The sequence below is a fragment of the Chlorocebus sabaeus genome, chromosome 27, assembly GCF_047675955.1.
Source record: "Chlorocebus sabaeus isolate Y175 chromosome 27, mChlSab1.0.hap1, whole genome shotgun sequence".
Lineage (NCBI taxonomy): Eukaryota > Metazoa > Chordata > Mammalia > Primates > Cercopithecidae > Chlorocebus > Chlorocebus sabaeus.
In genome coordinates this window covers 1,786,734-1,811,936 of record NC_132930.1, presented here as the reverse complement: position 1 = coordinate 1,811,936, position 25,203 = coordinate 1,786,734, and the positions used below count along the sequence as shown (strand labels likewise).

Here is a 25,203-nt window from a genome sequence, read left to right as displayed (position 1 = left end):
TAATTGTTTATTTATTATGAATTTAACTTACACCTAAGTGATAAATGCCCAGCAACAAGTAAACACCTTTCAACATAGTCAAGTATCGCTGCTCTGCTATAGTCATTGTATTTGTTTTGTCCATCTAGGACAGGGGCTGGCAAACTGTGGCTCAAGGGCTAAATCCAGCCAGATGCTTATTGGAATGCAGTCATGCACACTCTATTGTCTATGGCTGCTTCTGTACTATAATGGCAGAAATGAGTATGTGTTTGCTTGTTTTATTGATACCCAATAGTTGTACATGCTTTTGTGGTAGATGTGATAATTTAATGCATTCATATAATTTGTAAAGATCAAATAAGTGTAACGAGGATATCTATCACCATAAATACTTGTCTTCTCTTTATGTTAGAAACCTTTACTCTTTTCTAGTTATTTTGAAATGTACAACAGATTATTGTAAACTATAGTCACTGTACTGATCTACTGAACACTAGGTCTTACTTCTATCCAACTGTATAATTGGACCCATTACAAAGATCATAATGATCTGCAAAACCCTAAAATACTATCTGGTACTTTACAGAAAAATGTGCTGATCTCTTATGTAGGGAATCCCTAACTACATCAGCAAAGCAGGTTTTCAACAGGCTATCGCCTCAACTTAGAATCAGGAGCTAGTATTTAAGTTTGGTTGTCAGGTTATGTACTCATTTTACAGAGCTATGACATGCCTAATAGAAGAGAGAGAGAAACTTGAATGCCACAGTTCTGCCATTGGGGGAAAAAAAGCACAAATGAGACCTAATTACCACCAGAGATACTAAAGAAATGACTGTAAAAGTAAACACAATAGTTAATTGCCTAACTGGGAATTACCATACACTGATAATGCCCATATGTTAAGGGATAATGTGTTACAGAAATCTCAGGAAAGAATACTAGATGGAAAAATAGGGAACTGAAAGATAGGATTTGTGGGGGGAATCTAGAAGAACTTGAGAAGTTAAAAATTAGTGAGGAAAATGTGTTTAATAACAACAAAATAAGACAAAATAGAAATTTAGAAAGTAAATCAGATAAAGGATTAGAAATGTCTTTATCATCGCCTTTTTAGTGATAACAGTAACAAAGGTATATTAGAAATATAAAGGAGCAAAAGACATAAAACTTAACATAGCAAACAGTAATCCTCATTTACCTTGCTAACAATTCAATGAGGTCAGTTCTGCTCATACCGTCAGGAATCAACCTTGGAATTGCAGCAATACAAGTTCTAAACAAATCAATCTTGGGTTTTCTTTCCCCCCTGAAAAATACAACAGAATTTAATAAGAAACATAATACACATGCTAGACAATGAAATCAAACTTGGAAAAATAGCTACAGAAAGTGGGAGCCCTCCCCCAAAGGTTAATGTATTTAATATTAAAAAAATACATATAAATCCTGTAGATACTTATTAGTCTATATATGGACAAAAGAATACAGAAATAATTCAAAAGAAAGCCAGCAAACAAAAAGGTTTTCAGTAACTAGACAAGAAGCATTACAACCATTATTACATAACAAATAGTTAAACAGATTATTTATAATTAATCTTATTAATATTTACGATGATTATTTAATATTTAGCCTCCCATAAATATTAAAATAATAAATAATAACATTGATATCATTAAATAACTAAATACTGGTTATTTTGGGGGGCCTACAAAATTAGCCACATCGTTTTTCACTTAATATCCTCCACTAACAAAGGTCTTAGAAACATTCATCTCATATATAGGTGTTTATATTGTTTGTCCTTGTCTTGTATGTGATATATACACATAAATACACATACTTAAAATTTCTATGAAATAAAATAAGCCAGGTTTTTGAAAATCCTGGTACCTCTAGAGGCTTAATACAATTTAATTTTACTATATTTTCTTCTAGTTATTCAATAGTTTTATTTATTTTAAATGTCTAACCTCTTAATATACTGGTTTCTATTTTGGTCTGTATTTGAAGGTGAGGCCTTTTAAATTTCTTTCATCTAAATTGTTCTTCAGTTGGCCTAATAAAATAATCCTTATGTAGAAAAGAATTTGGATATTCTCAGTGTTCTGGGTTTTATTTTATTTTATTTTAATTTAATTTTATTTTTGGAGATGGAGTTTTGCTCTTGTTGCCCAGACTGAAGTGCAACAATGGTGTGATCTCAGCTCACTGTAACCTCCGCCTCCCAGGTTCAAGCGATTCTCCTGCCTCAGTCTCCCGAGTAGCCGGGATTACAGGCACCTGCCACCACGCCCAGCTAATTTTTTGTATTTTTAGTAGAGATGGGGTTTCACCATGTTGGTCAGGCTGGTTTTGAACTCCTGACCTCAGGTGATACATCCGCCTCAGCCTCCCAAATTACTGGGATTACAGGCATGAGTCACCACACGCAGCCTTGGGTATTTGTTACAGTGGCAATGGACTCACTAATCCTTTTAGAGATTTCATATGGCCAGTCCTCTTTTTACATGGTTTCAAAATGCAAGAATTTCAGTTACCATACTTTAGTTAAATAATACCAGTCCCCAAAAAGGCAGTTGAAATTTAAGCTACCATATGTTAAGTAATGGCATAAATAAACTTTGCTTTGGCTCTTTGGTCCATAAAGCACACTGCACATCATAATCACTGTCATTTCCAACAAGGCTGTCGGTGATTGGTCAAGGTGCATCTGTTATTCAGTTCATACACAGACAGCAAAGTGTGCAATGGTGTTGCCTCCCGGTCTCCCAAGATAACTCACATGACATGTTCCAAAAATAGATAATCAAAAGAGGGTATTGGCTAACAAAGAGGAAGTACCACAAAGAAAGAAAAAGTCGAAGATTTTTTTGTTCGAGGGGCGGAGCAAGACGGCCGAATAGGAACAGCTCCAGTCTCCAACTCACAGCGCTAGCGACACAGAAGACCGGTGATTTCTGCATTTTCAACTGAGGTACTGGGGTCATCTCACTAGGGAGTGCCGGAAAATCGGTGCCGGACAATCGGTGCTGGTCAGCTGCTGCAGCCCGACCAGCGAGAGCTGAAGCAGGGCGAGGCATCGCCTCACCTGGGAAGCGCAAGGGGGAAGGGAATCCCTTTTCCTAGCCAGGGGAACTGAGACACACGACACTTGGAAAATCGGGTAACTCCCACCCCAATACTGCGCTTTAAGGAAACGGGCACACCAGGAGATTATATCCCACACCTGGCCGGGAGGGTCCCACGCCCACGGAGCATCCCTCATTGCTAGCACAGCAGTCTGTGATCTACCGGCAAGGCAGCAGTGAGGCTGGGGGAGGGGCGCCCGCCATTGTTGAGGCTTAAGTAGGTAAACAAAGCCTCTGGGAAGCTCGAACTGGGTGGAGCTCACAGAAGCTCAAGGAAACCTGCCTGTCTCTGTAGACTCCACCTCTGGGGACAGGGCACAGCAAACAATAACAAACGAAACAGAAACCTCTGCAGACGCAAACGACTCTGTCTGACAGCTTTGAAGAGAGCAGTGGATCTCCCAACACGGAGGTTGAGATCTGAGAAGGGACAGACTCCCTGCTCAAGTGGGTCCCTGACCCCTGAGTAGCCTAACTGGGAGACATCTCCCACTAGGGGCAGTCTGACACCCCACACCTCACAGGGTGGAGTACACCCCTGAGAGGAAGCTTCCAAAGCAAGAATCAGACAGGTACACTCGCTGTTCAGCAATATTCTATCTTCTGCAGCCTCTGCTGCTGATACCCAGGCAAACAGGGTCTGGAGTGGACCTCAGGCAATCTCCAACAGACCTACAGCTGAGGGTCCTGACTGTTAGAAGGAAAACTATCAAACAGGAAGGACACCTACACCAAAACCACATCAGTACGTCACCATCATCAAAGACCAGAGGCAGATAAAACCAAAAAGATGGGGAAAAAGCAGAGCAGAAAAGCTGGAAATTCAAAAAATAAGAGCACATCTCCCCCGGCAAAGGAGCGCAGCTCATCGCCAGCAATGGATCAAAGTTTGACGGAGAATGACTTTGACGAGATGAGAGAAGAAGGCTTCAGTCCATCAAACTTCTCAGAGCTAAAGGAGGAATTACGTACCCAGCGCAAAGAAACTAAAAATCTTGAAAAAAAAGTGGAAGAATTGATGGCTAGAGTAATTAATGCAGAGAAGGTCATAAATGAAATGAAAGAGATGAAAACCATGACACGAGAAATACGTGACAAATGCACAAGCTTCAGTAACCGACTCGATCAACTGGAAGAAAGAGTATCAGCGATTGAGGATCAAATGAATGAAATGAAGCGAGAAGAGAAACCAAAAGAAAAAAGAAGAAAAAGAAATGAACAAAGCCTGCAAGAAGTATGGGATTATGTAAAAAGACTAAATCTACGTCTGATTGGGGTGCCTGAAAGTGACGGGGAAAATGGAACCAAGTTGGAAAACACTCTGCAGGATATCATCCAGGAGAACTTCCCCAACCTAGTAGGGCAGGACAACATTCAAATCCAGGAAATACAGAGAACGCCACAAAGATACTCCTCGAGAAGAGCAACTCCAAGACACATAATTGCCAGATTCACCAAAGTTGAAATGAAGGAAAAAATCTTAAGGGCAGCCAGAGAGAAAGGTCGGGTTACCCACAAAGGGAAGCCCATCAGACTAACAGCAGATCTCTCGGCAGAAACTCTCCAAGCCAGAAGAGAGTGGGGGCCAATATTCAACATTCTTAAAGAAAAGAATTTTCAACCCAGAATTTCATATCCAGCCAAACTAAGTTTCATAAGTGAAGGAGAAATAAAATCCTTTACAGATAAGCAAATGCTTAGAGATTTTGTAACCAATAGGCCTGCCTTACAAGAGATCCTGAAGGAAGCACTAAACATGGAAAGGAACAACTGGTACCAGCCATTGCAAAAACATGCCAAAATGTAAAGACCATCAAGGCTAGGAAGAAACTGCATCAACTAACGAGCAAAATAATCAGTTAATATCATCATGGCAGGATCAAGTTCACACATAACAATCTTAACCTTAAATGTAAATGGACTAAATGCTCCAATTAAAAGACACAGACTGGCAAACTGGATAAAGAGTCAAGACCCATCAGTCTGCTGTATTCAGGAGACTCATCTCACATGCAGAGACACACATAGGCTCAAAATAAAGGGATGGAGGAAGATTTACCAAGCAAATGGAGAACAAAAAAAAGCGGGGGTTGCAATACTAGTCTCTGATAAAACAGACTTTAAACCATCAAAGATCAAAAGAGACAAAGAAGGCCATTACATAATGGGAAAGGGATCAATTCAACAGGAAGAGCTAACTATCCTAAATATATATGCACCCAATACAGGAGCACCCAGATTCATAAAGCAAGTCCTTAGAGACTTACAAAGAGACTTAGACTCCCATACAATAATAATGGGAGACTTCAACACTCCATTGTCAACATTAGACAGATGAACGAGACAGAAAGTTAACAAGGATATCCAGGAATTGAACTCATCTCTGCAGCAAGCAGACCTAATAGACATCTACAGAACTCTCCACCCCAAATCAACAGAATATACATTCTTCTCAGCACCACATCGCACTTACTCCAAAATTGACCACATAATTGGAAGTAAAGCACTCCTCAGCAAATGTACAAAAACAGAAATTATAACAAACTGTCTCTCAGACCACAGTGCAATCAAACTAGAACTCAGGACTAAGAAACTCAATCAAAACCGCTCAACTACATGGAAACTGAACAACCTGCTCCTGAATGACTACTGGGTACATAACGAAATGAAGGCAGAAATAAAGATGTTTTTTGAAACCAATGAGAACAAAGATACAACATACCAGAATCTCTGGGACACATTTAAGGCAGTGTGTAGAGGGAAATTTATAGCACTAAATGCCCACAAGAGAAAGCAGGAAAGATCTAAAATTGACACTCTAACATCGCAGTTAAAAGAACTAGAGAAGCAAGAGCAAACACATTCGAAAGCTAGCAGAAGGCAAGAAATAACTAAGATCAGAGCAGAACTGAAGGAGATAGAAACACAAAAAACCCTCCAAAAAATCAATGAATCCAGGAGTTGGTTTTTTGAAAAGATCAACAAAATTGACAAACTGCTAGCAAGACTAATAAAGAAGAAAAGAGAGAAGAATCAAATTGACACAATAAAAAATGATAAAGGAACACAAACTACCATCAGAGAATACTATAAACACCTCTATGCAAATAAACTGGAAAATAAGAAGAAATGGATAATTTCCTGGACACTTATACTCTTCCAAGACTAAACCAGGAAGAAGTTGAATCCCTGAATAGACCAATAGCAGGCTCTGAAATTGAGGCAATAATTAATAGCCTACCAACCAAAAAAAGTCCAGGACCAGATGGATTCACAGCCGAATTCTACCAGAGGTACAAGGAGGAGCTGGTATCATTCCTTCTGAAACTATTCCAAACAATAGAAAAAGAGGGAATCCTCCCTAACTCATTTTATGAGGCCAACATCATCCTGATACCAAAGCCTGGCAGAGACACAACAAAAAAAGAGAATTTTAGACCAATATCCCTGATGAACATCGATGCAAAAATCCTCAATAAAATACTGGCAAACTGGATTCAGCAACACATCAAAAAGCTTATCCACCATGATCAAGTGGGCTTCATCCCTGGGATGCAAGGCTGGTTCAACATTCGCAAATCAATAAACACAATCCAGCATATAAACAGAACCAAAGACAAGAACCACATGTTTATCTCAATAGATGCACAAAAGGCTTTTGACAAAATTCAACAGCCCTTCATGCTAAAAACGCTCAATAAATTTGGTATTGATGGAACGTACCTCAAAACAATAAGAGCTATTTATGACAAACCCACAGCCAATATCATACTGAATGGGCAAAAACTGGAAAAATTCCCTTTGAAAACTGACACAAGACAGGGATGCCCTCTCTCACCACTCCTATTCAACATAGTGTTGGAAGTTCTGGCTAGGGCAATCAGGCAAGAGAAAGAAATCAAGGGTATTCAGTTAGGAAAAGAAGAAGTCAAATTGTCCCTCTTTGCAGATGACATGATTGTATATTTAGAAAACCCCATTGTCTCAGCCCAAAATCTCCTTAAGCTGATAAGCAACTTCAGCAAAGTCTCAGGATACAAAATTAATGTGCAAAAATCACAAGCATTCTTATACACCAGTAACAGACAAACAGAGCCAAATCAGGAATGAACTTCCATTCACAATTGCTTCAAAGAGAATAAAATACCTAGGAATCCAACTTACAGGGGATGTAAAGGACCTCTTCAAGGAGAACTACAAACCACTGCTCAGTGAAATAAAAGAGGACACAAACAAATGGAAGAACATACCATGCTCATGGATAGGAAGAATCAATATCGTGAAAATGGCCATACTGCCCAAGGTTCTTTATAGATTCAATGCCATCCCCATCAAGCTACCAATGAGTTTCTTCACAGAATTGGAAAAAACTGCTTTAAAGTTCATATGGAACCAAAAAAGAGCCCGCATCTCCAAGACAATCCTAAGTCAAAAGAACAAAGCTGGAGGCATCACGCTACCTGACTTCAAACTATACTACAAGGCTACAGTAACCAAAACAGCATGGTACTGGTACCAAAACAGAGATATAGACCAATGGAACAGAACAGAGTCCTCAGAAATAATACCACACATCTATAGCCATCTGATCTTTGACAGACCTGAGAGAAACAAGAAATGGGGAAAGGATTCCCTATTTAATAAATGGTGCTGGAAAAATTGGCTAGCCATAAGTAGAAAGCTGAAACTGGATCCTTTCCTTACTCCTTATACGAAAATTAATTCAAGATGGATTAGAGACTTAACTGTTAGACCTAATACCATAAAAATCCTAGAGGAAAACCTAGGTAGTACCATTCAGGACATAGGCATGGGCAAAGACTTCATGTCTAATACATCAAAAGCAACAGCAGCAAAAGCCAAAATTGACAAATGGGATCTCATTAAACTAAAGAGCTTCTGCACAGCAAAACAAACTACCATCAGAGTGAACAGGCAACCTAGAGAATGGGAGAAAATTTTTGCAATCTACTCATCTGACAAAGGGCTAATATCCAGAACCTACAAAGAACTCAAACAAATTTACAAGAAAAAAACAACCCCATCAAAAAGTGGGCACAGGATATGAACAGACATTTCTCAAAAGAAGACATTCATACAGCCAACAGACACATGAAAAAATGCTTGTCATCACTGGCCATCAGAGAAATGCAAATCAAAACCACAATGAGATACCATCTCACACCAGTTAGAATGGCGATCATTCAAAAGTCAGGAAACAACAGGTGCTGGAGAGGATGTGGAGAAACAGGAACACTTTTACACTGTTGGTGGGATTGTAAACTAGTTCAACCATTATGGAAAACAGTATGGCGATTCCTCAACGATCTAGAACTAGATGTACCATATGACCCAGCCATCCCATTACTGGGTATATACCCAAAGGATTATAAATCATGCTGCTATAAAGACACATGCACACGGATGTTTATTGCAGCACTATTCACAATAGCAAAGACTTGGAATCAACCCAAATGTCCATCAGTGACAGACTGGATTAAGAAAATGTGGCACATATACACCATGGAATACTATGCAGCCATAAAAAAGGATGAGTTTGTGTCCTTTGTAGGGACATGGATGCAACTGGAAACCATCATTCTTAGCAAACTACCACAAGAACAGAAAACCAAACACTGCATGTTCTCACTCATAGGTGGGAACTGAACAATGAGATCACTTGGACTCGGGAAGGGGAACATCACACACCGGGGCCTATCATGGGGAGGGGGGAGGGGGGAGGGATTGCACTGGGAGTTATACCTGATGTAAATGACGAGTTGATGGGTGCTGACGAGTTGATGGCTGCAGCACACCAACATGGCACAAGTATACATATGTAATAAACCTGCACGTTATGCACATGTACCCTAGAACTCAAAGTATAATAATAAAAAAGAAAAAAAAAAAAAGGAAAAAAAAAAAAGAAATAGAAGTCATCAGTGTGGGGGATAACTTTCCGTGTATCCTTCCCCAGGTGTGCTCTCCATGCCAGAAGAACTCACCATTCTGAGTTTTGTGTTTTTTATTCTAATATATATATTTATGCTTTATATATATATATATGTGCATGTGTGAGAGAAATATATATTTTGTCTACTTTTATATTTCATATTAGAAATAAAATATTGTATTTATTAGTCAAAAAAAAAAAAAAGATTTTTTTGTTCAGTAAATTCTAGCCTGTTCCTTAGCCCAGAAAAAAAATTTTGCAGTTGATGGGGAACAAAGTTCAATATTAAAGAATTCATGTTACTGAAATTCCCACCAGTTACTAATGTCCCTTGAGAGCCATAGCCAGACCTTACAGGAGAGAAGATGTATACCCTTCTGCAGAGGTCCCCCTGTTAATCCAGCATATCACAGAAAGCATGGCTGAAAGAGTTCCAGTTCACCAGTCCCCTTCCACCATCAGATACTAGATTTCCCACATTTGCAGTAGATAATGATCCATAGATACTTCTCTGTATTTGCAACAACAACCTTTCAAAAGTATGATGCCATCAGTAGGTGTTTTCCTCGAAAATTTCTTTAACCACAAAGTACCTGAAACCCCACACTAGAATTCTTAGAATGGAGATTTACAGAACCCACACTGTGGTTTCCTATTAGAAATACATCAAAGAGAATATGAACTACGATCTCCAGCTGATGGTTAGAAATGAAGAGTTAAAATGCCTGGGTTTAATTCCCAGCTGTGTAATCTTCCACATATTAGTTAGTCTCTGTCATTCTTCTTCACATGTAAAATGGAGATGAAACTGCTGCTCACCTTAAAGGGTTATTGTGAAGATTAAATAAAGTGCTTAGGACAATGGCTAGTACCTAGTTCCCCTTCTACAAATTCCGCATTCAACAAACACATATGTGTGCTACTATTTGGTAATTTTCAATGTTTTTACACTCTATTACTTTTCTTAATATACTTTAAGGGCTTTATTGGTTTTATTGGCATTTCCAAAGAACTAGATTCATATCAATTTTCTAAAGAGTTTTTTGTTATTTTCCTCTTTCCTTTTTATAAATTTTATAAACTTGAGATACATCTTTTTCTTAATATTCTGTTTTCTTTGGTTATTTTTCTTTCTCTAGGTTTTTTAATGTTTGCCTTCTTTCCTAAATGTGGGCATTAGGACACTATTTATAGCTTGTACTATAAATAATAGGCTTGAGCATGTTTTCTAGAGTTTTCAGTGTTCATGTGAATTTTCTCTTTGATTCAAGAATAAACTGGGAGTGAATTTCTTTAAAAAAAAAAAAAAGAAAGAAAGAAAAAGTCACATCACTGTGTAGTGTGTTCTTATAATTTTATGTTGCTTTGGCACCCATTTTAAATATAAGTTTGATTTTCTCATACCAGAAAAAGGGTGCAGTCACCCTTGAGACAGTTTCTAGTTCTACATCCCACTCCATCCCCCAGTTCTTTAATGTGGTTGATTCAGGTATCTGTCTTACACAACTTCTTCCTGGTAATCACCTCCCTATGGATACTTAGATGCAGCCTACTTGACTGGCCCCACTGACCTGCGTACCCCACATGGACTATGCAGATGTGCTCCAGTGACCACCTCTCAGGCACAGCATGACCTCCTGAACTCACACCTGCTTGCTTTCAATCCACCAATTAGAATTACCCCTAGGTAACTGTTTGGATAACACGCTCAACCCAAAAAAGTCATCGGCCCATGGGCCTCTTTCTCTCTCTCTACATATGCTTCCTGACCTCCGTGAGTGTGGCCTCCACATGTGCAGTGTCCCCCATCCACGTGTAAGTAATAAAATCTCTATTGCTATCTTGTTTTTCTCCTAGTCACTTTGAGAGGGTGCTCTCTATCTCAAAGATCCTAAATTAAAGCACACTGAAATAGAAGAGAAAGTTAATGGAGTTACAGAAGAAATATGCTATATAGGTATCAGAGGAACTGGGTGAAAGCACACTTACTGACTAAATGAGGGAAGTGGTTGTGATGAAAAACAAGATTTCCCACAGTAAGTAACATTGGCAAAAAAAATTCACATTAAAGAAACTCTCAGAGATATCAGCATATAGTAGTACATAATAATTGTATATTAAATAAATTTAGAGATTAAATATCAAATTTGGTATTCTAAGACCTATAATGCAAACATTAATATCCGAAAGAATCTCCTCCCTTACAGAGAATATGTAGATGTTTTCTAGCAAATAAAATAAGTTACTGCCATAACATACAGTTTCCTGAGGAGGAAGTCCCTAACAAGAAAAAAAGATGCTGAGATGACAAATAATGACAAGGCCCTAGGGGTGGGGTGGGATGAGGTACTGTTTCTAAAAAAACTACTCATGCTATTCCTCTCTATATCACCCCTTAGTTCCTAGGAGTCAAAAATAATCAGAGTTCAGATTTTCAGGATTTTTTTTTTTTTTTAACTAGGGCTTTGGCAGTAAAAGCATTTATTTGACGTAATAAACCAATCACGCCCACATACATCCGGGGTACCTAGGATTCATATTTTGCTCATGGAGTAAGTGTAGGGCCTTGTCATTGACAACACACCAGACTGGGATCCAGAGTGAGTTTTGCTATCTATACCAGTTTGACAGCACTTTAAAGAATAAAACTGAGTGCATGGAAGGAATCACTGTATTGAAAACTGCAGCAGACGGAAACATGGAAGAACTCCAAAGACAAAGTAAGGAGACAGGTAAGCAAGAACTATCCATACTGTCTTAGAAAAACTGAAATAGAAATGAAGGCAAATAATTTACTACATACGTAATCATGTCTTCAGGCTCCTTATTAGACATCTGCACACTGGTCATACACATTGGTCTCCCAACTTCTTTGTCCAAATGTCTGAGGATGCTATCTAATGCTTTTCTTACTTGAGGATAGTAAACTGACATTCCTAGGGGAAAAAACTTCACAGTTATAAAATATCTGAAATTAGATAAAGAATACTTACTTTCTATAGTAAAAGCCTAATAATCTTTAAGTGATATTAGCTTACTGTTGCCACAAAACGGGTTTCAACTGTGACATATCTCCCTGATGATCAGCTTCAGCATATTTGACTAATTGGAGAAATTATGTGAAAATTATGCAGGGGACTAAAATTAAGTTGAAGAAAGGACAGAATGCAGTGAATAGGATCCTGTGATAAAATAAAGATTTAACTGGAAAACTCTTAACATGAAGACTCTTGACTATTATCAAAAAAACGTATTCATTGTGGGCTGAGTGTAGTGACTCACATCTCTAATCCCAGCACTTTGGGAGGTTGAGGTGAGTGAAATCACTTGGGGTCAGAAGTTCAAGACCAGCCTGGCCAATGTGGCAAAACCCCATCTCTACTAAAAATACAAAAATTAGCCAGGCGTGGCGGTGCACGCCTGTCGTCCCAGCTATTCGGGAGGCTGAGGCATGAGAATCACTTGTACTTGGGAGGTGGAGCTTACAGTGAGCCAAGATTGTGCCAATGCCCTCCGGCCAGGGCAACACAGTGAGACTCTATCTCAAAAAAGTAAATAAACAAATAAAAGAAGTATTCATTTTGTACAGCTGTATATACTGGAAAAACTGTATTAGGCAAATTTATATACATTTTAGATTTGATCAGACTTTTATAAAAGAATATGAAACTGTATTACAAAGCAACTTATTTAACTTCAGTTAAACTAACCTATGACTTTTGCTTCTTCATCTGTCAAGGTTTTATTGAGAAAAATTTTCTTTACACGAAGAGTATTTCCTGAGGGAAGAATAACTCCTGTTGTTGGCATGGGTGGTTCGCCATCTTTCTGCTGCAAACTGTCTGCTATTACAAGGAAGACTCTGAGGCCTATGTTCATTCTCTTCAAAGGAAAAAAAATTCAAATGGAAGAGATGAGTGTCATAAATTACCCTTTTTGCATGTTAGAAATATTTCATCAGTAACATCAGAGTGTGGGGGGCTGGAAGGAAGGAAGATAGAAGGAACACTAACCTTTCTGTCCAACATTTTTAACCAGCTCAAGCGTTAGCGTTTGCTTTAATATCAAATCCCCAAATGCCACTCACTTACTTCTGAGGCTGACCGGCTTCCTTACTGTCTCTAAGGCTTATAGCAATCCTCTTCCTCAACTCTCCTATCCTTCTATGGTCTCGTCCCCTCCCCTTTCTAGGCAAATGACTTGTCTTCTACTTCACAGAAAGAAAAAAAAAATCATCAACTTTCCTCAATCTCTCTTTACAAATCACACTAATTTACTTATACCTGTACCTATTCTCCCTCCTTTTTGCTCTTGGTATAGTGAGGGAGTGACAGTCTTCCTAGTTGTTGGAATCCCATCTGTTCTTGCATGTTTGGAAACATTATAGCACCAATTACATCTTTTCTTTCTTGCATCTTCAACATTTTCCTTTCAACTGAGTATATCCCATTTCTCTTAAGTATACTTGCTATCTTAATGGAAGAAACTTTCCCCAAATACTTCCCTGAAGCCATTATCACTCATCAGTGACCATATTGCTCAAAACAGCGGGCCTATTTATAGCATGCTAGTTGATTTTCCAGCAACATGGACAAGGTCAAGTACCCGTTCTCTCCTGAAACACTCCCTTCCTTTGGTATCTATGTTCCACTGCTGGCTGTGTCATCTTTATCTGCATTTCAGGTTTGGCCTCCTTTACCTGGGTATTAAATGTTAGACTGCTTCAAGGCAAGGTTCTCCTAGGCTGCCTTCTCCTATCATTATTTATTACCTCCCAAAGCAACTGCATATACTTACATGACTTCAATTACCACCCATACCAGATCACCCACAAATTCTAAGCCTGGCCTCTCTCTGAACTCAGACCCTCAGACCCATCTGACATCTCTTACTTGCATGCCTCTACCTGGATGCCTCAGATTAGACATGTTCAAACCAAATGCATGACTTTGCCCCAGATTTGATTCCTTCTCAATGTTTCTTTTCTCAGTGAATGCTCCTCTATCTGCACCACTACGAGCTAAGCCCGAGCTGTCATTATCTTTGATCTACACCAGTGGTCTCTCAAGTGGGGTACACATATCCCAGTGGGTGTGCAAGGTAGCTCAATGGAATATGGGAAGAAAATAAAGCTCTTATTTATATATATTTTTTATCTAAGTAAGATTAAAATTTTAAGCTTCACTCATCTTTATATACGACATAGTACTGGTGCCCTCCCTTGGTCTAAGTATCACAAAGTCAGTCACATGTCACATAGTCAAAGATGACACCTTGAAAGAAGCAGAAAAACTCCACAATGTAGTCGAGTTGACAGAGGTAGCTTCACTTATACATTCTTTCAGTGTCTTGCAATTTGCATGTATTTGATTAAATGGGCTAATGCATAATTTTATCTATGTTTAACTAAACTAGCTCTTACAAAAGTTATTGAAAAGAAAATACGGATTCAAGATAATCCTAACAAAGTAAACTTAATAAATAACAATCACCACGCCCACAAAAAAAAACCCCAGAACTGATTTTTTTTTATTCCTAGTATGAGAACTTCAGTAAGAAAAAAACTTACTTTCAGAAATAAATTTATTCAATGGAGTGAATATTTTCTTAAAATGGATGTTCAAGAAAATATCTTTTGTTTCATAATTTTTGTTGCTGGAAACCATTTTTGTTGGTAGAAACCAAAAAAATATATAAATAAAAGCTTTATTTTCTTCCCGAATTCCAGTGAACTACCTTCTACACCCACTGGGATACATGTACCCCCAACATGTTAAGTATGTCAGCTATACAAACAATTGTGTTTGCTCACTTTCAAAATCTGGAAATAGTTATTAAATGATCTTAAAAATATTACAAATGAAAAGCTGCATTATCTTTACAACTCATTGTTAACTACATAAACACATATCTTAGGATTTGACTACACATATCTAGGATCAAGATCATAATTTAAAATAAATAAGAAAAAAGAAAACAGATAACACCTATTTTGCCTTTTTATATTCTCAAATGTAATTAGATTCCAATAAAGAATTTATGAAATATTTTGAAAAACCCTGAAAATCTAACATCTAAAGAATGAATTTAGAGTTTACTATGAATAATGAGACCATGGAAGCAGGATATAACATTCACTTTTTTAATGTTGACTTTTGTTTGGCAGGGGGGGAACGAATTTTTGTTTTTTCTATAACACCTAGAACATTGCCTGGCACATTTCAGGTGCTCAATAAATGTTGAATGAATGAGATTTATTGAAGAACACCTTAAATACAAATAATGTGAAGCAAAACAAACAAACAAACAAAAAAAACCTAAGCACGTTATAACTTCCAGGAGCCAGCTGAGCTGACTAACCTGATAAAATTTTCCTTTCTTTATTTATTTTTATTTTTATTTTTATTTTTTGAGACAGAGTTTTGCTCTTGTTGCCCAGGCTGGAGTGCAATGGCACAATCTTGGCTCACTGCAACCTCCACCTCCCAGCTTCAAGCGATTCTCCTGCCTCAGCCTCCCTAGTAGCTGGGATTACAGGCATGTGCCACCATGCCCGGCTAATTTTGTATTTTAGTAGAGACGGGGTTTCTCCCTGTTGATCAGGCTGGTCTCAAACTCCCGACCTCAGGTGATCTGCCTGTCTCGGCCTCCCAAAGTGCTGGGATTACAGGCATGAGCCACCATGCCCGGCCTCTTTATTATTTTCTACCACACTTAAACACTATTATTTGCACTCCAGCCTGGGCGACAAGAGCAAAACTCTGTCTCAAAAAAAAAAAAACCTATTATTAAATCATTTGGCCAGCTATTAGAAAGGTTAAGTAACTTGTCCTGAATCACAGCTACTATTAGAAGTAGAGTTGGGATTTGAATCTAAGAGTTCTGATTCTAGAAATCATGCTCTTAAAAAAAAAAAGTATAGGATTTTACGTTATTACATTATAATTTTTTTTACCTCTGGATTAATGGTGAAAGTTTTAGTAGATTTTCCAACACTGAGAAGATCAAATATTATTTCTTTCATTGCAAAATCCAAGCGTTCCTTAAAAAAAAAAAAAAAAAAAAAAAAAAATCCTTATAACTTTCATATAACATACAATGACAACAACACAGGTTTGTGCCCTAAAAAAGTTCATAGTTGAACAGAAGAAAAATACATATGAATTAAGGTCAAAATACATGATTATATTATTTAATTACCAAATAATTTGTTTAATACCCAAACCAACAGAATAAAAGTTGTAAACATTCATTCACCAAAATCATATTAAATTCAAAGTGAAAGAATTCCTAGGATGACAATGAAAGGAAGTCCCAAGACAACAGCCAGGCAGCAGGCCTAGAGAGCAGTGAGTTCGTATTGGGTCAGGAAGAATGGGGCTCTAGGAAGGAAATCTCCCAGGGGGTAAAAAAGTTAACTAACAAGATTAACCGATGTTTGAAAGGAGTTTTATAATTCTGGTGGAGTACTGGAGGAAGGTAACTAATTCAAGGGAGTGGGTACAATTCTGGAAAAAAAGAATAGATGCAATCTAATGTTGCAAGTTTTCTGAACACTTGATCTAAAGCACAATTTGCTTTTATCAATCTTACTGATACTATTATACTTATCCAATTATCATTACTTTTGTACTCTAGTAAATAACAATGTACTAATTCTGTTTAAATATTCTTTATTTCTTCACTGTCAAAAATAATTGTATTATGGATCATCTAGATTGCTACAGTTTCATTGAAAGAGAATAAAATTAATATTCTGGAATCATAGCATTTTCCCATGTTGAGAGGTAACCTTACCTATGTTTCTCCAAGGTGGATGTCCCAAAAGGAAATGTAACCAAAACCTTGTATTGGCTCATTAACACTCCCCCTCTAATAATCCTTCCTTTACTGCAAAGGCTAGAAAGCTAAACTTGTACTTCTCAGGATGCCATATAACAAAAAACTTGAGGATATAATTCAAACCTTGCCAAGTGATATAATCATGTGAGTCTCTTTGGGAACTGGGATATGTAAAGAGGAGGAGGAAGACAGGGAGAAATGAATCTATTTTACTGGTGAGGACCTTAGCAGATGCTGCATGATTCTGAAGCATACCCACATGTGGTGACTTCCTTGTCTGGTGGCTGTTTCATTTTGGCCAAGGTGGCAGCTTCCCCTTTGTCGTTCAGACTAGAATTCGTTTCTTCAGCCCTACTATAAATTCTCTGAGCTATCTATATTCCTTTCAAGATCCCTTTGGGTTTAACTAGCTACAGTGGATTCTATTATCAGTACCTAAGAACCGAGATTAATGTAGACTATGAAAATAGTTTTCTAAGAAATCCTTCAAGTTACTCAGGAGGTAATTAGTAAATGCACTAAGATTAGGGTTATGAGATATGTTGTTTATCCCTCTTCAATTAAAAGTGCTTCCACCTTGCAAGGCTGGTTCAACATACGCAAATCAATAAACGTAATCCAGCATATAAACAGAACCAAAGACAAAAACCACATGATTATCTCAATAGATGCAGAAAAGGCTTTTGACAAAATTCAACAGCCCTTCATGCTAAAAACTCTCAACAAATTCACTATTGATGGAATGTATCTCAAAATAGTAAGAGCTATTTATGACAAACCCACAGCCAATATCATACTGAATGGGCAAAAACTGGAAGCATTCCCTTTGAAAACTGGCAGAAGACAGGGATGTTGTCTCTCACCACTCCTATTCAACATAGTGTTGGAAGATCTGGCTAGGGCAATCAGGCAAGAGAACGAAATCAAGGGTATTCAGTTAGGAAAAGAAGTCAAATTGTCCCTCTTTGCAGATGACATGATTGTATATTTAGAAAACCCCATCTTCTCAGCCCAAAATCTCTTTAAGCTGATAAGCAACTTCAGCAAAGTCTCAGGATACAAAATTAATGTGCAAAAATCACAAGCATTCTTATACACCAGTAACAGACAAACAGAGAGCCAAATCATGAATGAACTCCCATTCACAATTGCTTCAAAGAGAATAAAATACCTAGGAATCCAACTTACAAGGGATGTAAAGGACCTCTTCAAGGAGAACTACAAACCACTGCTCAGTGAAATAAAAGAGGACACAACAAATGGAAGAACATACCATGCTCATGGATAGGAAGAATCAATATCGTGAAAATGGCCATACTGCCCAAGGTTATTTATAGATTCAATGCCAACCCTATTAAGCTACCAATGACTTTCTACACAGAATTGGAAAAATCTGCTTTAAAGTTCATATGGAACCAAAAAAGAGCCTGCATTGCCAAGACAATCCTAAGTCAAAAGCACAAAGCTGGAGGCATCACGCTACCTGACTTCAAACTATACTATAAGGCTACAGTAACCAAAATAGCATGGTACTGGTATCCAAACAGAGATATAGACCAATGGAACAGAACAGAGCCCTCAGAAATAATACCACACATCTACAGCCATCTGATCTTTGACAAACCTGAGAAAATTAAGAAATGGGGAAAGGATTCCCTATTTAATAAATGGTGCTGGGAAAATTGGCTAGCCATAAGTAGAAAGCTGAAACTGGATCCTTTCCTTACTCCTTATATGAAAATTAATTCAAGATGGATTAGAGACTTAAATGTTAGACCTAAAACCATAAAATCCCTAGAAGAAAACCTAGGTAATACCATTCAGGACATAGGCATGGGCAAGGACTTCATGTCTAAAACACCAAAAGCAGTGGCAATAAAAGCCAAAATTGACAAATGGGATCTAATTAAACTAAAGAGCTTCTGCACAGCAAAACAAATTACCATCAGAGTGAACAGGCAACCTACAGAATGGGAGAAAATTTTTGCAATCTACTCATCTGACAAATGGCTAATATCCAGAACCTACAAAAAACTCAAACAAATTTACAAGAAAAAAACAACCTCATCAAAAAGTGGGCACAGGATATGAACAGACATTTCTCAAAAGAAGACATTCATACAGCCAACAGACACATGAAAAAATGCTCATCATCACTGGCCATCAGAGAAATGCAAATCAAAACCACAATGAGATACCATCTCACACCAGTTAGAATGGCAATCATTAAAAAGTCAGGAAACAACAGGTGCTGGAGAGGATGTGGAGAAACAGGAACACTTTTACACTGTTGGTGGGATTGTAAACTAGTTCAACCATTGTGGAAAACAGTATGGCGATTCCTTAAGGATCTAGAACTAGAAAAACCATATGACCCAGCCATCCCATTACTGGGTATATACCCAAAGGATTATAAATCATGCTGCTATAAAGACACATGCACACGGATGTTTTTTGCGACACTATTAACAATAGCAAAGACTTGGAATCAACCCAAATGTCCATCAGTGACAGACTGGATAAAGAAAATGTGGCACATATACACCATGGAATACTATGCAGCCATAAAAAAGGATGAGTTTGTGTCCTTTGTAGGGACATGGGTGCAGCTGGAAACCATCATTCTCAGCAAACTTTCACAAGAACAGAAAACCAAACACCGCGTGTTCTCACTCATAGGTGGGAACTGAACAATGAGATCACTTAGACATGGGAGGGGAACATCACACATCAGGGCCTATTATGGGGAGGGGGGAATGGGGGAGGGATTGCACTGGGAGTTATAACTGATGTAAATGACGAGTTGGTGGGTGCGGCACACCAACATGGCACATGTATACGTAACAAACCTGCACGTTGTGCACATGTACCCTAGAACTTAAAGGATAATAATAAAAGAAAAAAAAAAAAGTGCTTCCACCTGTGGGTTTTCTTTCTATCTACAAGTGTGTAGATTAATGAAATAAACTTATTCAATGTTGTGTTATGTTTTTAGATGCATAAAAAATTTCAAAGCTCCAAGTGATTACAATAGATTACTCTAACAATTTACATACATACATACTATGAGGTGAAGCACTCACCTGAGCAATGAACTGAATAATCTTCACAAATATGTTGAGAGGTGTGTCACGAGGAACCACACTTCGTGAGCCTTTTGGAAAAAGTGCTGACACTATGCTCATAAGACGACTACGGGGAAAAAGATCTAGTCATAATGAGATCACGACATCGACAGCATATTAGCAAAAAGTTCCTCCTATTCTTCATAATATATTGACAGAATTCATATTTCACCCACAAAGTATGTTTACTAAAATTCCCAATAGTGTGTTTTTTTAAAAACAAGAATTTATTTTTAATGCACTTTAAAGCAAAGATACTCACCTTTGAGTTACAGTGTTGCTTTCACATTTTATTCTAATTACATAAACCCACAATAATCTATACAAAGATTCCAGTGCAACTCGAGACATTTTAGGATCTTTATTCTGTTTGAAAACAAAAGAGAATAAAAATAAATTTATTAAAATATTTGCAATCACTTAAGAGCAAACATATTCTCTGTCAACAACTAAAAGCCCATCTTTTTTGTATTCAGTCTAAAATAGGTTTAAATACACAGGTACGTATTTGGCATAGGGTAAGTATATGGCTCGAAAGTAACCATAAATGTGGAAATTGAGTCCTTTCTTACACTTTCAAAAGAAAATACTAAAATTTTATTTACTAAATTTTACTTAGTAAATAAAATTATAGTAGTATTTCTAAGAATTCTAAAATTATACACACAAACTTACTGGATGATAAACAGTTCACACTCCAATACTGACATAACGACTGAAAAAGGATCATTCATTTTTGGCATAATTCATTTGTAGCCCATATACAGTTAAAATTCGGAACACCAAATGGTATTATAGTCATTTGCATTTACGAAATAATGCAGAATATTATGAAGTGTATATCCTTACGAGTGAATAGTGAGTTAAGAGCATGAACTCTAAAACTGGGAAAAACAGGGACTAAATCCAAGCTCCATCCTTGGGCATTGTTATATTATTCTGAGTCACAATTTCCTCATCTCTAAAATGGTGAAAATATGGTACCTACCTCAGAGGTAAAGTTAATATCTGTAAAGCACTTGGAAGAGTACCTGGCATGTATTAAACGTTCATTGACTATTAAGTGTTATAATTTTTATTTAGAATGAGGACATTATTTAAATTATTATTATTTAGAATCAGACAGTCATTCCATTTCAATTACAATTTGATCAGCAAACTTTTTCTTCATTCTAGCTGTTGTAAGAAATAAAGTCCTCAAATGACCAATAAAGCAATGAGATTTAATTGTAAATTTTGAAATGTAGCTAATAATCTCCTTTTTTCACAGAGAAACTATACATCCATTGATTAGTTTTAGGATGTACTAATTGTTGTGAATTTACATTTTAGATTTTTCACATCTATTTGGATAAAGATTTGACATAATTAAAAATGGAGAATCAGTTACTGTGCTGATTAGACTCTCAGTATCAATCCCTCTCTCCACTGCCAGATCCATAATGATCCCAAATTTCAAATATACTCCCCCAGTAATTTCCAATTATATTTGCTACTAATGTAACTAAAGTAACATATAATGTATACTACAAATGTAACAACCAAGCATTCTGTAGTAATGTCTTTAAGAAAACATAATTTTCTTTTCTATCATTTAAATCTAAGATATCACATGTCAAAATAGTTCAGCCAGGAGTTAGGAAGGTAGAGAGAAATGAATAGGCAGAGCATGAAGGATTTTTAGGGCAGTGAAAATACGCTGCATGATACTATAATGGTAGATACATGTCATTATACATTTGTCCAAACCCATAGAATGTACAACACACCAAGAGCAAACTCTAATGTAAGCTGTGGGCTTTGTGTGATAAAGATGTGTCAATGTATGTTTACCAGTTTTAACAAATGTATCACTCTGAAGGGGGATGCTGATTATGGGGGAAGCTAGGTATGAGGGGGGTAGGAAAATTTACCCACGGGAAATCTCGGTACCCTCCTCTCAATTTTTCTGTGAACCTAAAACTGCTCTAAAAAAATGAAGTCTTAAATAAGTCCCATTAGTTTTTAGGTACACATGAAATAACACTTTCATACTGTTAAACTGTAATTTCAAAATATTATTAAAAATAATACATTAAAAATATTTAAGTCCTATTCTACATAAAAACTGTTTCCATATGAATGATTAAATATAAAAGTATTTGGATTATCTTAAGTGATGAGGTATCTGGCATGAAAAAACTTGATTTTCAAACAAAGCTGGCATTCACACAATGACAAAACAGCAAGGTGAGAAGTGATAAAAATTATTACTTTTTCAGCTGCCACAATGCTGCTATATGTCTGAATAATAAAATCATCCTAAATTTATCTGAGCTTTAAACAAAGATATTCAATCTAATTTGAATAATTATACAAATAAAAATCTAATGAACTTAATATAAAACAAAATTTTGGTATGTCAGTAATATATAGTCTTTGACCACCATCATTTTAATGTTTCTTCCTTTTTTTCTACTGTGAACTAAAAAAATGATTTGTTTAAAACCCAAACCAGTAAAGCCACACATGGTGGTGCAAGCCTGTAGTCTCAGCTTGAACCCAGGAGTTGGGAGTCTAGCCTGGGTTAGTAAGACTCTCTCTCTGAAAAAATTAAAACAAACAAACAAACAAAAAACCCCCAAAAAAACCCAAATCAATAGGATAAAGTTTTAAAAATTAATTTGTCAATATTGTATTCCATTAACTTAAAGAGTATACTTGGTTTGTAACTCAAAGGATAAATGTGTGAGGGGATGAATACCCATTCTCCATGATGTGCTTACTTCACATTGCATGCCTGTATCAAAACATCTCATGTATTCCATAAATATATATACCTACTATGTACCCACAAAAATTAAAAATAAAAACAACAACAAACTATATTCAAAATCTAAGCTATTATCCCTTAATTTCACTGGAAATTTTTAAAACATTTTCATTTATAACAGCCAGAAAATGTTTGTTAAATAGAATATTTTAAAATTAGGAATTTTGGTGAAGAATCAGCATTCAGTATCAGTTCTATTTCTTAAATTCAACTTCTTGGGGCTACACTGATATTAAACCCTCTGAAGAATGTTTCTGCTGTGTGCTACTCTTCTCTTAAAATACTAGAAGCAGGTTGGAATAAATACATTAGACATGCAATGCAACAATGGGAAAAGGAAAAACAAATGCCACGCTTAAAGGAAATAAAGCAGTATTTTACTTTGTAATGTTGACACAACTCACCTGGAGTGTTTCTATTTGTTTTCTGATACTGTTGTTAGATGGCATCTAAATAAAGCAATGTGAGACAGCAAACATAAACATGAGATGCAGCACATGCATGTTAGATGAAAATAAGCACAAAACAAGATAGCTCTTCACCAAGGTCTCTATTTAGAAGAAATTTGAAATGTCCAAGACAGTGGCCAAAAACACTAAGAAAAAAAAATTTCACGATTTGGGCATCATGTGAGATACACCTATAATATTCCAACTAAGAGAAAACAAAGTTTTAACTCCCTAATTTTTCTTAGAATTTTTCTTAAAGCACTGTATTTCAGTTCAAACAACTTTAAATTTTTAAATGAAAATAAGTATAGATTGTTGAAAGAAACTCCAAATTATTTTTCTATGATATCTACTCTTATTATTTACCTATCTCTCTTAATAATTCTCCAGAAACTTTAAATAATCACTTTTCACACAAGCACCTAAATTGATATAGATATGGGAATGGGAGACTACCAAATTCTGCTTGGGACAAAAATTAAAGATTTAACTTTTCAGTGAAAATAATGTTGCCACTCTGTCACAAGCTATTTATGGGCATATAGGGATAAAGCTCATTTTTCATGGTCATCAACTTTAAAACCTGGTATGATAATTTTTAAAAACTGTGTAATATCATAAGGTGTCTTGAACTTCATCGTATTTATTCTTATGATTCTAGAGAATAATGCCTTTTTAATATCCTCAAATTATTGCTAACATGTTTTCTTAAAATATTCAGTGCTTATATCCAACAACATTCCTTATACTACATTCAGAAGTAACATGGTGGACCAGAAGAGCAAGAGCTATGGAACTATGTGAATATGGACACAAATCCATGCTGGCTCCCGAAACATGGGTTACTTGTTTGTCTTCTTTCAGCCTCATGTACAGTAAAAATCAAATGAGATTCTGTACTTAGAGGATGCAGCATCCTAAAAAGTAATAAAAACCAGTCATAAGTAGTATTGGTCTAGGCTGGGCACAGTGGTTCACACCTGTAATCCCAGCACTTTGGGAGGCTGAGGCAGGGGGATAACTTGAGGTCAGGAGTTTGAGACCAGCCTGGCCAATATGGTGAAATCCCGTCTCTACTAAAAATACAAAAATCAGCAGGGGGTGGTGGCAGACGCCTGTAATCCCAGCTACTCAGCAGGGTGAGGCAGGAGAATCAATTGAGTCCAGGAGGTGAAGGTTGCAGTGAGCCGAGATTATGCCACTGCACTACTGCCTGGGTGATAGAGTGAGACTTCATCTCAAAAAAAAAAAAAAAAAAAAAAAAAAGAAAAAAAAAAAAGGTATAGGTCTAATAAAAGGAAATTGTTTTAGGCTTTTAGTATCAAGAGATTAAATGGATCTCAAAATAATTTAGGTAACGCCTTTATCTTGGATCAATTTTCCCTATACATAAAATAAATAACTGTTACAACAGATAACTAGCATAGCTTTTCCTTCAAGGCTCAACTCCGTACCTCAACTACACAGAGCAGCCACATTATCTAAGACTTAATAAACACGAGCCAATTCATAAAATTTCTGCTGAATAGAGCCTTAATGTAAGTTAAGGGTTAATGGCCAAGACAATTATATTCAAATCCTCATGCTAAGTGGTTCTTATCTCCTTTAGCCTGGCAGATTGACATAGCCATTAATGAAAATGAACAATATGCCAGAAATATTTAACAGGAGGTAAGGGTTCAAAGAAAACAGAGCATTTAAATGAAAGCCTTAAGACAAAAAAAAGTTAAGGTACTGTGAAGTATTGCAAATATGTTAGGTGAAACGTATATATATAAAAATTCCAACAAGCAACAGAAAAGTATGAACTGTCATGAAACAAAGCAGTCTTCCAGAAACATTTAAATGTGTATCTTAAAAATATTTTAATGAATGTATGAAAAATCATACTATTCAGAAAAATGAT

At 36.7% G+C, this 25,203-nt stretch overlaps 1 protein-coding gene across 12 annotated transcripts in view; it reads right to left on the bottom strand.

Annotated features, from left to right (window-relative positions):
• Positions 1-25,203, bottom strand: part of FRYL (FRY like transcription coactivator) — a 283,769-nt gene that overhangs the window by 92,460 nt on the left and 166,106 nt on the right. For 10 of the 12 annotated variants that reach the window (XM_073012415.1, XM_073012406.1, XM_073012404.1 and 7 more), the window contains 7 exons: positions 23,253-23,297; positions 20,299-20,402; positions 19,995-20,103; positions 16,025-16,111; positions 12,780-12,951; positions 11,873-12,005; positions 1,184-1,291 (listed from right to left, as the gene is read on the bottom strand). In XM_073012415.1, coding sequence (XP_072868516.1) covers positions 1,184-1,291; positions 11,873-12,005; positions 12,780-12,951; positions 16,025-16,111; positions 19,995-20,103; positions 20,299-20,402; positions 23,253-23,297 — 758 coding nt within the window. The remainder of the gene's footprint in view (positions 1-1,183; positions 1,292-11,872; positions 12,006-12,779; positions 12,952-16,024; positions 16,112-19,994; positions 20,104-20,298; positions 20,403-23,252; positions 23,298-25,203) is intronic. The other 2 variants (XM_073012413.1, XM_073012414.1) reach the window with 1 other exon arrangement.